Raw genomic sequence first — 16623 nt, 5'->3', positions numbered from 1 at the left:
TTGTTTCGCTCAGGCACCCGCAGATTTACTTTAAGCTTTAGCTTGACAAATCCGTGTCCTAAGAATAGGGCCTGTTTACTAAGTCAAAATTCAGAGGGTTTTGTGGACTCTCTCTGTATTTGTATTATTTTTATCTGTCTATATTTATGAACATTGAATTCTTTTCTTTGCAGAGGTGCCTTATTTAGTCTGAACCCAGGGACACTGGGGGGCGCGCTCAGCCCTGCTCTGATGAGTAACAGCACCCTGGCGACAATACAAGGTCAGTCACATTACCCTAGGCATGCGTTCAGTTTATTTGCGCTGTCCTTCATTGCTGTCTGTTAAGTGTGAATGTATTTGGGCTTGTTCAAACTTCCGGTACGATCGTCAAACGTGACCCATTGAAGTGAATGAGGTTGTGGCATTTAGGTGTTTAAAATGTTTAAAATCGGTTGTGGTGTGTACATCTGTGTAGGGGGAATATTCGTTTAATTCAGGGAGAGGGGGCTAAAAGGGCACTTTGTTTTTTTTTTTTTGTGTCTGTGTTGCTGTTCCCATTAATTTGATGATCAAAGTATAATCATTAGCCAGACCAAATTTATTTAAATGAAAGCCCCGATCCTCCTCGTCTGGGGTCCCCAGACAGCCCTCCTGACTCCTCCCCCGTCTGAGTGCCCCCATAGCAAGCCGATATGGGGGCATGATCCTGATCCTAGCTGCATGGCACACACAGCATGGCTCGGCCCTGCTCCTTTCTCTCCTCACAGGCTGTGATGAGCCAGTGGCTCCTGCTACTACTCCCTCCATGTCCAGGGAGGATAGAGAGGAAGGAGCTGCTGCTCTTGGACACAGGGCTGGATCGAGATTGAGCTCAGGCAAGTATTTGGAGGGCCCTGGATACAGAAGGTTTCTTATTTTAATGTAGAGAATGCGTTAAAATGAAAAAACTTCTGCCTTTACAACTAATTTAAATGGCTTTCACAGGGAGCCAAAATTACACTTAAGTGTGTGTAAACCTTAACAATTAACTTCTTTTTTGCTCCCTTTTGGTCTGGTAAATATTCAAAAGCATTTTGTGCAAAAATACTTGTTGTTCCTGCCAGAAATCGTTGAGGTCCTTGCATCCTGTGCATTCTGCAGTGTTCAGATAAATGGCAACCACCCCAGTCTGTAACTAGCCTTTACAGTGCGGTGAACATGGAAGGAGCTTTCCACATTACCAGCAACAGAAAATTTCCCAGTGCACATACCACCTAGTCTGCAACAAAACCACATTAGCCCTGTGTCTAACAGTTCAGGTTAAAACAGAGGGTTTTTGTTGCACACATTCACAAATATATGTAAACGCTATAGTGCCTCACCAAGGCTCCTCTGTATACTGTGGTCCTAACAAGTGGTGTATTTAGCTTTTGTGCTGCCCTAGGCCTCCCCAGTGCACTCCCTCTGTCTCCAGTGCACCAACATTCGCTGAGCAGAACTTGGTGGTCGGCCACATTTGTCTGTAAAGGTGTCGGTATGAGCGGTGTGAAGGGGACAGTGGTATGAGCGGTGCGAAGGTGACAGTGGTATGAGCGGTGTGAAGGTGACAGTGGTATGAGCGGTGCGAAGGTGACAGTGGTATGAGCGGTGCGAAGGTGACAGTGGTATGAGCGGTGCGAAGGTGACAGTGGTATGAGCGGTGCGAAGGTGACAGTGGTATGAGCGGTGCGAAGGTGACAGTGGTATGAGCGGTGCGAAGGTGACAGTGGTATGAGCGGTGCGAAGGTGACAGTGGTATGAGCGGTGCGAAGGTGACAGTGGTATGAGCGGTGCGAAGGTGACAGTGGTATGAGCGGTGCTAAGGTGACAGTGGTATGAGGGGTGCGAAGGTGACAGTGGTATGAGGGGTGCGAAGGTGACAGTGGTATGAGCGGTGCGAAGGTGTCAGTTAGTGGTATGAGCGGTGCGAAGGTGTCAGTTAGTGGTATGAGCGGTGCGAAGGTGTCTGTTAGTGATATGAGCGGTGCGAAGGTGTCAGTTAGTGATACGAGCGGTGTCAGTCACCTGGCAGTCTCCGGTCAGTATCTGTCAGCTCTTCCACCCCCCCTCCCCCCATAATGCACATAGTATAGTAGAATTAGTAGGATAGAGATCACTCACTGGCCCAGCGGAGGGGTAGAGGCTGGGGGGGGGGGGTATAATCCTGGTACGTATCCTCCTCACAGCCGCATCTCCCTTCCCACTTCCATCTCTGAGGTGGCTGAGCTCCAGCTCCGCGCACCCTGCTCGGTTTGTAGTTCTCTCCTGTGGAGGCGGCGGGTTGGAGAGACATATCGGACAAACAACAAGAGCACAACGGCAGCTGAAAGTATGTGAATATAAATATGCTAATTCTACCCATATAATATATCCCCAAAAATATAATAAATCACACAAATAATGTCCAAAATTGTAATAAAGTCCTCCCCAAAAACTTCTAAAGTCACTCTGTGTAAAATCCAAACCGCAATCTTCGTATTATGCCTTCCCAATGGCTCCTGTGGCCCAAAAGAAAACCTCAAAAGGAAAAGAAAATCACATAGCGCATTATCTTTGATAAATCTTTCTGTATTAATTAAACGAGTGTGATAAACGCAACAACCATGCGTGATCACAAACAGTGAAAAAGTGAAAGTGTCAAAAGCGTGCCAGTGAATCAATCAAAGTGAAAAAATTATTGTAAATCCAAAACAACACGTGTAACACTGTGTCCACTTCTATAGTGTAAGGAGTGAATACCCTTACCAAAAATGACAAATAATACGCCTTATAACCACCTGGATAGGATAATTTTCACTTAATCTGCTTCCACCAAAAAGATCATCACAGCCTCATAGATATCATCCCAATGCAGCAGCTTTCATGTTCCACCATCAATGTCCAAATTCCACCCATGCCCACCATGTATAGAATAAATTATAGTGTGAACTAAGCTGAAAGTAGCCAATGTGTCCCTGCACCAAATTTAACTGTACAGATAAATGGCACCTCCTTCCATCAATCTATAACTAGCTTTTACAGTAAGGTGCACATGAAAGGCTGTATTCTGCAGTGCTGTCATCTTTGCCAGTTTACCTCTGTGAACTACAGAATACCTCCCCCCATGTTATGGAGATGAGAAGAGGTAGGAAGAGTTCTTTAGGCCTAACACACTTCCATCCTAGTTTGAAAATGCTGCCTTGCCGTTGATTGCAGTACAATTAGTGATTGTTGTCACTCTTGGACAGGAAGTATGTTACCTGCAGGGTCATCAGGTGTGAAACTAAGGGAAGAAAAGGACTATCTCCCTGTAACAGCTTTGGTGATTGGCCCAGCAGTTTCAGACGGGGGAGAGTTACTTGTTCGTCATACTCATAAGTGTTGAAGTAATGGAAGTGCCAATATAATGTGTTGCTTTTTGGAAAGGTGGATGTTACTTATGGGGCGGGGGAGATTAAAGTAAACCTAAAGGCAAAACTTTTTTTTTTTTAGTTTTGGAGAGTAGAGTGGAATTAGAACCCCTGTCAGGTTTTATAACTGTCTGTTTTAGGGAGATTTACCCTTTCTATTAGTCTTGTTTACCATTATCATCAAAAGTGAAAGTAAAAGAAAATCCCAAAATTTGGGTTGTCCACAGAAAAGTAGTAGAGGGGAAATGTTCCAATGGAGACACTAGTCCTGTGGCCTGGGGGTCCCCAAGGAATTCCCTTAATTTTGCAGATTTTTCTCTCTTCCTGTTTTGGCTATGAGACAGGAAGTGAAGATAAATCAGCCTAATGGCAAAAAATAAATTGGCACAGGTTATATCACTCCCTTACTCTATCCAAAATGGGGGGAAAAAAAAGTTTTGCCTAAAGTTCTACTTTAAAGCAAACCTGGTCCTGTGTCTTTCTTGTGTTGCTTCAATATAACATCTAAAATAACTCGCCTGCCCCCCGCTGGGGCAGAAAGTGAGAAACAATTTCCTATTTCTTCTGTATGCATGTCACTAATTTTGTTTCCTTCTTTACTGTTTTTCTTCACTAGCTCTGGCATCTGGTGGATCTCTTCCAATAACGCCACTGGATGCTACCGGGAACTTGGTGTTTGCCAACGCAGGTGGAACTCCTAACATTGTGACTGCTCCCTTATTCCTCAATCCTCAGAACCTCTCCCTGCTCACCAGCAGCCCGGTTAGCCTGGTCTCCGCCGCATCCGCAGGGGCTGCCACACCCATCACAAGCCTTCACGCCGCCACCTCCTCAATCGACTCCATCCAGAACTCTCTCTTTACAGTGGCCTCTGCCAGCGGACCAGCTTCCACCACCACCACATCCGGCTCCAAAGCACAGTGAGCTGAGTCGGTGCGATCACCTTTGCTTTTTTTTTGGCTAGTGATCAAACGAGTTAAAAAAAAAAAACAAAAAAAACAATGTGGTCTGCTCCCGCTTAAATGGAAAAAAAAAAAGCGTGGGAGAGAAAAAAAGACAAGAAGAACAAATAATGGACATTTTGCCTAATTTTATAATAAACATTCTCTTTTCAGGATGACCACTGATCAGAGAACTTTCTAACCAAAAATGTAAAAAAAAGAAAAAAATTACAAAAAAAAATCACAAAAAGTGGAAGGACTACTTATCATTTTCCAGCAGTCACATGGACAAGATAAGGTTGGTTGTTTAAACAAAAAAAACAAATCTGATATTGGAATGGGATTTTGGTTGAGTCTGAAAATACTTTTTATTGTTATTAATTTTTTTTTATTATCATTTTGTATAGGTCTGTTGTACAGACCTTTTATGTCATGCAAGGTGTTTATAGTCATATCAAAAAAAAAAATGTTGGGGTTCCTTTCGTAACTGGTACAATTTAGGCAGGCCTGTATTACTGATGTTTTTTCAGATGAATTTCCAGGTAGAGTGGTCCTCTTGGAGGATTAGGCGTTAAGATTTGTCATAACGTTCCTAAGCAGCAATGAGTTCTTTGCTGGGTTGAGTTCTTTTGCTACACCCACATTACTGCTGACGGGATTCTATCATTTCCCATGAGTACACTCCTGTCCTGGTTTCTTAAAGGGGTTTTCCACATTCAGATGGTTTGGCCGATTTGTGGCCTTTTGCAGCTTTTTCTGCATTCATAGCTTCCTTTCATTTTTCCTTTTGGTATATTTACAGGTTTTTGTGGTCTATTGCTAGCATTTGTATTGCTGTGGGATACAACTCGGCTTTAACTGTGCAACTGGTATGGCGTGTCCCAGGAAAACAGGGATACAAAAATAAGTGGCCATAAGGATAAAAGGAAACTGGAAGTGTAGACAAAGCCCTGGAAAACCCCTTTAAGAATCGACTTTGGACCTCTAACGACAGACTGCTGTATATGATGTGTGCAAGGTGTGGATTAATTTATTGAGAAGGCTGAACATTTCTCAACTCAACCTGTGAATGTTGACCACAATTTTTATTATACACTACAGAACAATAAGCCTTTCCAGATGTATCGATGGTCAGTTTCAAAAGCCAACTCTCCTCTTGTTGTGGAGAAAGATAGGAGACTAATGGGCAGATTCAGGAGGAAAACTGTATGTGTTCAGTCCAATCTAGGAGTCAACTGGTACTCCTGAACAACCAAAAGTAGCATTGCACCTATTGAAATGTTTTAGGTGTTTTGGTAACCTGGTTCCTAGGATTTGGCCAGACAATGGCTCCAGCTGCAATATAAAAAAAAAAATAGCTCGAGGTCTTTTGCACACATCATGAGGCAGATTTTCAGCTATGGTGGCTGGGTTGCCCAGCCTTCTTGTAGGACTTGAAATTTCGGATGAATATCTTAGGACCAGGTGCTTACAGTGTGTGAAAGACGAGCGTCCATCAGTTTCTGCCATCCTGGAGAGTAGTCCGTAATAATATTATTTCCTCTCCCCTACTTTCACTTACCCATATCTTTTATATATGAAACCAAATATCTGAGTGAATGAGAACGCAGACTGGATCGTTGCCCTGCAGTTCACACTACGCCTCCCAGGTGGGACGGTTTTGTGGCCGCTTTAGTGACCTGACGCTATGGAATCCGTGTTTTGTGACGCTAATATGCGGAGGGTGAATCAAGGCACCCACCTTCTGCTTTAGAGGGTGTTCTTTGTGAACACTTGATGCACTGAGTTATGATGGTCCTGATTGTGGCAGAAACTCTCCCTCTGCTCCACCATATCTTTTTTTTTTTTTTTGTAATTTTTTTTGTTGTAAAGTACTACGATAACCTTGCTTATATAGATGTAGGTAGCCATCTTGGGTACTGAGAAAGTTGACCTTGCTGGCCTTTGTCACCTGATTCCGAGGCACTCACAGGTCCCTAGTGGACTGGTACACTGAATATTCGTCCCCACGATGGCTACTTCCATGAACATTGGCAATGGCTACCCTTTAATTTACCATCTCTAACCATTTCTAGACTAGTGAACTGCGAGCAGTCAACTAACCTGTTTCATTCAACCTTGTATGTATGTATTTTTTTTTTTTTTTTTTATGATGTTGAATTGTTTTGTTTTTGTATATTTTTTTTTATAACTGCCCCATTGCTGAAAACTGGATGGCAGTGCCTCTTGGGCGCTCGCCTCGATCCAGCGCAGAGGGCGGTTAACCAAGCTTGAACCAAAGTCAATTTCTAGCAAGCTGCTGTACTAATGGACTAGTTTGTATAAGTGCAGTTCAGACGCAGTGAGTGACAAGATAGATGCTACTGACAATTTTTCTTTTCAGTTTGTCTTTTTTTTATTTCTTCGGTGGGGGGTATTAATTTTATATATTAATGTTGCTGCTTGGTGTATTTTTTTTTTTTCTTGTGTTCATGGCAAACTCTAACTTGAGGGTTTTCTTCATGTGTAAATAATTTAGGATGTTGAAATCCACTCAAATCACCTTTATTCTCCCCCTTCTGTCACTTTCACGTATTCCCCACTGGTAGCATAAACGTGGCATTATGTTCGCTATAAAAGTTCATTTTTGTAGTTTTTGGGGTTTATTTGTATGCCAAGCATCTCGCAGAATAGGCAACACTTACAAGGTGTTCTAGGAAAATGTATCTTTAAATAGGCAAGCATGACTAACCACACTCCAGTTCTTACAGTGGAACTTCACCCTAAAGGGGAAGTTCCGCTTTATGAAAGTCTCTCCTGTCCTTTTCACATTTGGCACATAATATTTTTTTAGTGGGGAGTGGATACCTAGTTTTCATAGGTACCTGCTCCCACTTTTTTTGGATCGCCTAGGCCTCCCCTGCCCTTGCCCACAGCCTTCTGGGACATGTCACAGATCCCAGAAGATTATGGGATCATTCACAAAGGGCAGCACGACTTGCACATGCACAGTGGGAAGCCACAAGGAGTCAGGCACCAGGGACCCGAAGAACCAGCCTGGGTGAGGACGGTGCTGGATCCCTGGACAGGCAAGTGGCCTTTTCGTAAATGTCAGCAGGTACAGTATTTGTAGCTGCTGACTTCAATTCTTTTTTTTTTGTGGGTGAAGAACCGCTTTAAAGATGGTCGCCAGGCAGCTTTGTATTTATTAATACACGCTTAGCCTTTGGTTTACATCTCTGCAGGAACGCATGCAAAATCACACGCTTTCCCGACACACAGAGAAACTTTCGGCCCTCTAGGAAATGCTTGGGGTGCCATTAATTTTGTTAATATCACCTCCACGCATGTGCAAACAGCCACGTTTTTAATTCGGGCCAAACTGGGACACCGTGGGGTTTGGTGTGTTTTTGGAAGAGTCAGGGACGACTGTTCCGCGTTTCTCACACGTAGGGCAGCCGATTTAAAATAAATGGACTGCCCTACACTTGCTGCGTGAGAACCTCCGTATCCACGCCTGCATAGATGTGAAACAAGGCTTCAATATTTGTTTAAATACTGAATTTAGTTTGAATATTGAATTTGACTTGGTATCAGCTTCTTCCAATCCCCTGTACAGCAGAGCTCAGAGAGGGAAGCAGTAAATAGAGCCAATCAGCTGTACTGCAGCGCTCATTTGCTAACAAGGAGTGATATGATAGGAGGAGAGCTGGGTGACAGAGATGAGCTCATTCGTCTGCTGCTTCTCCTTTTACTGTCCAGTCACTGGTTGGAGCAGGGACAAGACCTGTCTGTATTATAAGATCAGGTCTCCTGACAAACCAGGGAGAGCTGTGCTTTGTGGAAGAGCTGTGTAAATCTGAGGACTGGATGGACAAATGCGAATCCCCCCATTACACACTGTCTGTGTTAAGGGACACTTCTGCACAGATGTCAATTTTTGTGACAGCTGCTGCATCTGCATCCACTTCTGTAGGCTGCCCGATCGCAGCTCGGGGCGAATTCAGACACCAAAACAAAGGCAGCCTGCGCACAGTATGGGTGCCAGGCGTAAACTGCTCCTTTATATATATTTCACCTTTGCATTTAGCCGCTTGCCTGGAGTTTTAGCTTTCAAAGCACTGTAGCCATGACACCGTCTGATACCCCAAAATATACTCCATTAAGGACCGAAGAATAACCACGTTTGCTATTTTTTTTCCAGTGTTTCTTTCCTTTAATCTTTCCAAACCAGAAAGTCTTTATTGAAGTTTAATTTAATTAACAAAGTCACTTTTTTTTTAGAAGATGTAAAGATTTCTTTTAGTTTTCTTTTCGGATTAGCTTTATTGAAGTGTAGCTAATGGCACAATCCCCATTCTGTGGAGGAACACAGAGGCTTGAAAAGGTCTGACAGGTTTTTTTCTTTTCTTGTTTGTGTTTCCTGCTTCCAACCCTAGAAAGCTTTATTGATTTTTGTACCAGTGGGGACTACACTACCCTTAATCTAGAGAGATGCCCTAACCTGCTCCATTGTGTTCCGAGGAAATTAATATATTCTGTTATCTGCATGACTTCCATCCCTTTCTCCTCTTTTTATTTTATTATTATTTTTTTTTTTTTGTAATGGCAGCTCCTGCATTGTCCGGACTAGTCTCTGGTCTCCTAATAACATACCTCAGCTTATCTCGGCTCTGACACAGATGGGCCCTAGACAATTCTGGAAAAGAAAAAAAAAGATAATTTTATTAATAGTGGCATTCTTGAAGAGCTTTAAGCATAAGTTAGTATATTTTGGCGTTCATGTTTTTGTTTTTCTTCTCCTTCTTTTTCACTGTTAGGAAATAGGATATTGGGACTTGGTTGGGAGAAGTAAAGCGGAATTGCGACTTTAGCGGCATAGATTTTATACAGAACTTTTTGCCAAAGCTTATGTGTGTGTGTGTCTCCAGACTTCAGCTCTGTGTAGGGAGAGGCCTGGGGCTTGCCATGTACAGTGTTTGTTCGAGAGAGTACAAATTCTCACCCTTTCACCTCAGCACTCCTTTTTTTTTATACATTTTTTCTTCTTTTAGGCTTGATACTAATTTTGAGCACCAGAATTTTATTCAGTGTAAGGTGTTTCACACGAACAGTCCGATTTGGTCCGCCTGTCACTTTTCAGGCAAACCGGATCGGACCCCCCGTTCTCCTCTATGGAGCGGAGACATCCGATCTGATCTGCTGAAAACAAATGGATGCGGATATGTTTCCCTCTGATCGAATGGCAGTTGGGTGTAAACGGATCGGACCCTCCGTTCTCCTCTATGGAGCGGAGACATCCAATCTGATCTGCTGAAAACAAATGGATGCGGATATGTTTCCCTCTGATCGAATGACAGTTGGGTGTAAACGGATCGGACCCTCCGTTCTCCTCTATGGAGCGGAGACATCCGATCTGATCTGATCTGCTGAAAACAAATGGATGCGGATATGTTTCCCTCTGATCGAATGGCAGTTGGGTGTAAACAGACAGGCTGTCTGTTTACATCCAGCTGCCCATAGAGGGCTATGTCCATATCTGCATAAGCAGAGTCGATACAGACCTGTCATCTGCCTGCTCAGCGTGGGATTGGCAGACGTCCCCTGCTGAGCAAGCGAATCGCAGTCCGCGTCCACCCTGTGTGAAAGGGGTCTAAGGCCCCTTTCAGACAGCGCAGAATCCACTTGCTCAGCAGGGGATCAGTCCGCTCTGCTTATAAAGAGTGGACACGGACACAGCCCGCTCTGCTTTATGGGCAGTTGGATGTAAACGTACTGGCTATCCATTTACACCAGGGGTGGGCAAACTTTTTGACTTGAGGGCCGCAATGGGTTCATATATTGGACCCGGGGGCCGGACCAAGAGTAGATGAATTAAAATTTGTAACATTTCCCCCCTGTGTCAGTTTACTTACCTTTTCTCCGCGCGTTCCTCTCGCCGTGTTCCCGTGCCGTTCCGGTCTTCAGGGCGGACTGTGAGATGAGCCTAGCTCCCCTCACGTTCGTCACGCTGCCCTGCCTACACACATCCTGACAGCCAATCACTGGCTATCAGGATGTGAGTGGCAGCGAGACTGGCCAATCATTGCATTTGAGCATGCTGAATGATTATTATTATTATTATTACTACGAGTTTATATAGCGCCAAAGGGTTTGCTCAGCGCTGTACAATAGGGGGGGACAATACATGGCACAGTACAACAAAGACAGACAGCGTACGAGGGGTAAGAGGGCCCTACTCTTACGAGCTGAATGATGCAATGTTTGCCTGCCCTGGCTGGTTTTTTTTTTGTATCACGCTCCGCGGGCCGGATTAAAAAGGTCCGCTGGGCCGTATATGGCCTGCGGGCCGTAGTTTGCCCATTGCTGATTTACACCCAACTGCCCTATGACCCAGTTCGCCTAGGGAACAGATCCCCTTCCGTTTGTTTTTGGCGGATCGGATTGGAGATAGATGGGTGTAAACGGGCTCATGTCCGTCTACATCAGCCGCTCCGTAGAGGAGAATGGAGGGTGTGATCGGGTCTGCCTAAAAAATGGACAGGAGGACCCAATCGGACTGCCCATGTGAAAACGGCCGAAGTGTTAAAGAAGAAAAGTGATACAGAGTTGATGCATCTTTAGTCGAAACTGAGAGAGCAAAAGTGGAAGAGGTTCCTGGTTTTATATGCCCTCGTTTTTGTTTTTTTAGGTTAGACTTTCTCCAGATCATTATGTAGGGTTTGAGGGGAAAAAAAAATCTCTCCTTTGTATAATAATACTGCTACTAAGGCTGTCGTTACCAAAAAAAAAAAAAACCTAGAAGGGAAATGAACCTCATTTCCCCGCATTGCACCTGACCTTTGTCGCCAAGAATCCAAATACTGTGAGAGTCCTACTATGGACTATATCCGTATTCTTTTCTTTTTCTTTTTTCTTTTTTGTGTGTGTTTGTGAGTTTGTTTTAAGTCTGGAGGCATGGGGGTACAGGAGGGTATCCTTTCCATAGCACAAGTCTACTTGTCGACTCTCTGCCAGTGTAGTGTATCTTTTTGCTGTGATGACTTGACAGTGGCCAGTTGTGAATATGTAACCGTAAAAAAAAAAAAAGGGGCTTGCATATGAATGAAAATACCACTTTGTGCGTGACTGGTACTCGAGGGTCTAGTCTTCTGTAGATAGTGTTTGCCTCAATACACTGAAAAAACTGCAAAGATGTGTGGAAATCTTGCTATCCTTTAAGATGTATAGTTTCCAGACCTTCAATATTTCCTTCAGGAACTGCAATTCCAAAGATCGTGTAACTATTCCTGCGTGTTTTTGTTATTTTTTTTTTTTTTTCTTTGGTATAATTCTTTTAAATGTTGTGTCTGTCAAACTAGGTAACAATAAAATGCTTAAGACCAAATTATAAATTGTAGGGCTACCTGATGACTGAAGTTTAGTTTTTTTTTGCTGCATAGAGAATCAGTATTTTAAGAAGAAGCACTCCAACAAGCCTTAGCTGGCATGCAGAGAAATGGTCCTTTTGAGTAGGACGCTTGACTCCTAAAATAACGTTTTATCGGTGACATATCACCTGCAGCAATATAGCCAGAAAATGGCCTAAAAAAAACCAGACCGATTCAGGCAGGAAAATCTCTTGGTTTTGTTACAGAATTTTTCACTTGAAAGCTTTACTAACACGTTTCTGCTGTGAACGTGGTGTAAGTGGTATTAATTCATGTTGTATGACTTGACAAAGAGCTCAATAAGGGATGTTTGGGGTATTCTATGTGTGGGATTGAAGACGCCTGCAGCTGAGAATGGTGGGAGGATTTGCTAAAATGTGGAAAAGAAGGAAAGGAAAAAACAACCGTGTGTGCAACTTCTCCAATTAATTTTGCTTTGATTTAAAAAAAAAAAAATCTATATGTCTTGATTGGCTATGACATTAAATAGAATCCAAATGCATTCCCAACATTACAAATTGAACTTGAGACACTCTTACCGATCAGCTCATAAACAAGCAAGTTAAACTCCATATCCAAACTCCTATTCCCCATTACTCCCCCTCCCTCCATTTTTTTTTTTTTAATTTATTTTATTTTTACAAACCTTTTTCAGATGTTTTCAGTCCAGCCAAGTAATGACGTAGGGTGCACTTGCTCTGTGCTCCCTCATTGCACTCCACAATGAGACAGAGCGGTGTTCATTTACTAAAGCTGGAGAGTGCAAAATCACGCTCACTTCTGCATCGAAACCAATCCACTTCGAACCTCAACCTGTTCAATGAAGCTTTGACAATAAAACCTGGAATTTGATTGGCTTCTATGCAGAAGTGAGTCTAATTGTGCACTCTTCAGCTTTAGTAAATAAACCCCAGCATGTCTGATGTTATGGTGTCAGCACCGTAATTGGCATCATTGTATTGTGTCCATAACTTCTTCACTTACAGAAGATGGGTTGAATGACTCTGGGCCTCATTCAACCGAGAAGAGGACTGGCACTGGATTGCAGAGTTTAAAGAGGACCATGTAGGAGCTAAGTAGTTCAGTTGAGGTATGGCCGGGGGACTGTTAAAATGGTTGCAAACCCTTACGTGCGCACAGTGAAATGACTGGCCTCAGGTGATACACAGAGATTAAACAAATCCTCCTACAAAAGTTGTACCTGGTTATCTGTAGCATCTCTTCTCCACATCTGTACAAAGTGCTGAATATACACAGCTTATCTCAGAGTTCAGAAAAAGGGGGCAGAGAGCTGAAATTACACTGCAGAGCTCAGTAAGGGGGTTCTGGGAGCTGATTGGAAAGAAGAGACACCCCCCCCTTTCACAGAGCTCACAGGAACAGAGCTGAGGCTGTCAGTCTGCTGGAGCTCCCTCCCCTGTCACCATCTTCTCATGGTACCAGGAAAACTTGTCAGTAAGTGATTCATGTAGATAGCAGAGGAGTGAGACAGCAGACAGAAATGACACTTAGTGCTCTTAATTTAGACTATTAATTGGGATGTGTTTTTGTTCATATTTCATGTCTGAGGTTTGCAACCACTTTAAAGCCCAAATCCAAACTCTGGTTCCTCCCTTTCTTCCCCTCCCTCGCATGTTTTTCTCCATTTATTTTATGTTTACAAACCTTTTTTTAGAAGTTTTCTGTCCAGCCAAGTGGTGATGCAGGGTACTCCTCCTCTTTGTTCCATTATTGAGCTCCAGAAGAAGACGGAGCATTGATGTTATGTTGTTGGCATCATTGTACTGTGCATGGTAACACCCCTCTGCAGGGATAGCCCATGAATTTTGCACTCACAGAAGGTGGCTTTAGTGACCCTGAGTGTCATTCAACCAAGAAGAAGACCAGCACTGGATTGCAGAGTGAGTGAATTGAAGAAGACTATGCAGGAGGTGATGAGCAGTACAACTGAGGTATGGTTGGGGTTGGAGGAGTGTTAAAAAAAAAAAAATTAGGACAACTTGAAGATTATAAGGCATTCCTAGTCTTTTCCTTTCCTCCTTTCTGAACTAAGAAGTATTGTCATGGGGCCCTTTCCATTTTGCGCACAAGGGCTGTCTTATACCTCATTTTAAACTCATCATTGAGTGATTGCTTTAACTTTCTCTTTAGACACCCTTCCGAGTTCTCAGCTGTGTGTACGGTTGACCTTCTGGCTTGTAGCATCATGTGACCGGTAATTGGCTAGGGGGTGGGGGCTTTTTCTGTCTAAACTATCCCAAAGCTTCTGATATGTTTTTTCCTTCAGTTAAGGGTATCTTGCATGTATGTTATATACCGAGGAGGAGTTCTGTTGCCTTTCTGTTATCGGATTATGGGGTGATGGACGAGAGTCTTGCAAGGATCCTGAGTAGACCTTGCTATCGGTCTTTCACTGATTTGCTTGTTAGGAAAATCAACAGATCTCCTTCATATGTTGTTTTCACTGCTTCGGTTCCAAAACTCGACCAAAAATGGTGACAATGCAAGAGTTTGTTTCTCTTTCGGACAATCTTGTCTTAACATCTGGCAGTTTGGACTCCCTTTGAATGTATGAACTCCTCCTTCCCCCTTTTGATGTCTGTTTCTGCCGTGTCACTGTGCTGCTGTTAGATGCTGGGGTCGGTTTCTTTGTCTTGTTTTGTTAACTGTTTTTTCAATTTCCAGCCAAAACCAAAGATTTCTCTATGATTGTACTCAAAACAAACAAAAAACCAAAAAGATAAACTGTTGGAAAGAAGATTTAATCAGTTTGTTGTTGATTTGCCCAAGAAAAAGAGGCTGCGGGTTAGGAAAGAGCGGTAAAGCTTGCCTTCAAAAGTACAAATAGCCATGGAGTTAGGCAGGTCTACTGAACTCCTGTTTTGGGTGAAGGCATCTCAGATGTTGAGCCAGCCCCACCAAGGTGCTTTAGTCCCCCGCAGCCTCTTGTTCTCCTGGCAGAGCACCCTACAGACTGTAGATGCTGGTACAATATTGGCTGCTCTGAAGGAGTTTTTAGCCTTTCAGTGTGGGGGATCTTAGCTGCCTAACGAGCAATGCATGGCGAGTCCCCTTCACTCTGGAAGGCCTGAACCTTCATGGGCTGGGTGATGTTGATTAATACACGCTGAGGTGCACTTGCTTTCATGTATCTTCTTTTGTTTGTGTTCTGTGTGCGCGATCGTCTTCTACGACTACTAAGAAGTAAACCTTCCTGTGACATAACGAAAACAGGATCACATCTCAATGACACAAAGCTTTTGTCCTTTTTTGCATTTGCTTTCCTCTCAGCACCACGTGCAACTATGCATTGTATTTCTCAATCTTTATGTGCTATAGGCTAGGTAAGATGCCTGTGACTTTTTAAGAAAAATAAAAAAACTTTTTTTGGGGGGATCACAAATGAAGGAACTTTTTACATGGATGTTTTTATTCTCAGTTGACTACGGGGTGTTTGGTCGTAGGGTCACACAAGCTCTATCCCAAAGCGAAATAAAAAAAAAAAAAAAGTCCAAATGTTAATAATTTTAGCCTGATGCAGATACCAAAGATAATTTCTTTCCTGCAAAACCTTAGACTTGTGTATTAAGTACTATTACCCAGCACTTGCATTAGTCTAACCTCAGTAATTCCAAAGCTTAGATGTATATTTTGATATATTTCTGGGATATTAAAAAAAAAAAAAAAGTTGTTGTTGAATTCTTGTTTTTGTTTCAGTGTAATGCTCTTAAGAAGTCATCGCATGGAGATTAACTGAGCTGTCTTACTCTTAGTAGTTTGAAATAATAGTATTTTTGTATGTTTTGGGTGTGTCTGTGTATGTATTAACATAACAGTTTTCACTGCCTAGATGTTCATATTAAAGTGAAAAAAAAAAAAAAAAATTTAAAGTTCTAATTGTGTACATAAAATTCAATAAGGAAAAAAAAAACGTCATCAACGTATCGGCTTCTGGTTGCATTTTACACTGATTACCGTATCCACCTTTGGTGGATAATACATTTAAAGAGACAGATCCTCTTGTTTCTTTTAACATCATTTTTTTTTTTTAAGTGTTTGGTGTGATATAGCCATATTGCTTCAACATTTCCTGCCAGATGCCTACAAGAGAGATGAGAGCAGATATCTTGTTATGAATTTTATGTGCAGTCAGCATTTGCCAAAGTCCCAGCTCACATCTTAAAATGGCACTAGTCATTGTATAGGACATTAGTCTCAACTGTTGCTGGTTGATAGTCGTGTTTGAAAATACTAAACCAGTTTCAATAAATCTTACCGACCAGATACTGTGGTCACCATGTATATAGCTAAAATGACCAAAATGGAGAATTTCTAAAAGACTTTCCAAACCTGATTTTTTTTTTCTTTTATACCTGATGTAGAAGAAACTGGGGTGACTGTCTCTTTAAAAAAAAAAAAAGAAATAAAAAAAAAAAAAACACCACCTAGTGTTATTCTTAGTCATGCCGCCATTTGGTGTGCTAAAACCTTGGAAGATTATGTAGACTACAGTGAATCAGGAGAACTGGTAGATTTCGTGTACATGCATTTGTCTGCTGTAATTTTTTTATATATATTAAACTTTACTGTAACTGTACAGTTCATTTCTGTTGTAAACATCATTAAACCATTTTTCAAGTGTTTTAACTTTGTGAAATTATTTGCTCAGAAAAACCTCAACATTTCAGAAAAGATTCAAGAGTGATTAATGTGAACCCTAGGCCCCTTTCACATGGAGCGGAATCTGCGTGCTCAGCGGGTGATATGTCTGCTGATCTCCCGCTGAGCAAAACGGGTGGATGACAGTCCGTCTGCTCCGCTTATGCAGAGCAAACGCATACACAGCCTGCTCTGCTGTATGGGTGGTCGGCCATCCGATCAGAT

At 42.6% G+C, this 16623-nt stretch overlaps 1 protein-coding gene across 1 annotated transcript in view; it reads left to right on the top strand.

The window, feature by feature from the left end:
* The window catches only part of POU2F1 (POU class 2 homeobox 1), a 105644-nt gene extending 89258 nt beyond the window's left edge, over positions 1 to 16386 (top strand). Inside the window, exons 13-14 of the mRNA XM_089691943.1 lie at positions 174 to 262; positions 4006 to 16386. Of these exons, the coding sequence (XP_089548069.1) occupies positions 174 to 262; positions 4006 to 4313 (397 nt within the window). The 3' untranslated portion in view covers positions 4314 to 16386. The remainder of the gene's footprint in view (positions 1 to 173; positions 263 to 4005) is intronic.
* The last annotated feature ends 237 nt before the right edge of the window (positions 16387 to 16623 follow it).

Source organism: Staurois parvus, unplaced genomic scaffold (assembly GCF_062004578.1).
Source record: "Staurois parvus isolate SC_StPar_1 unplaced genomic scaffold, SC_StPar_1.0 ptg000574l, whole genome shotgun sequence".
Taxonomy (NCBI): Eukaryota; Metazoa; Chordata; class Amphibia; order Anura; family Ranidae; genus Staurois; species Staurois parvus.
This window is presented reverse-complemented; position numbering and strand designations above follow the sequence as displayed.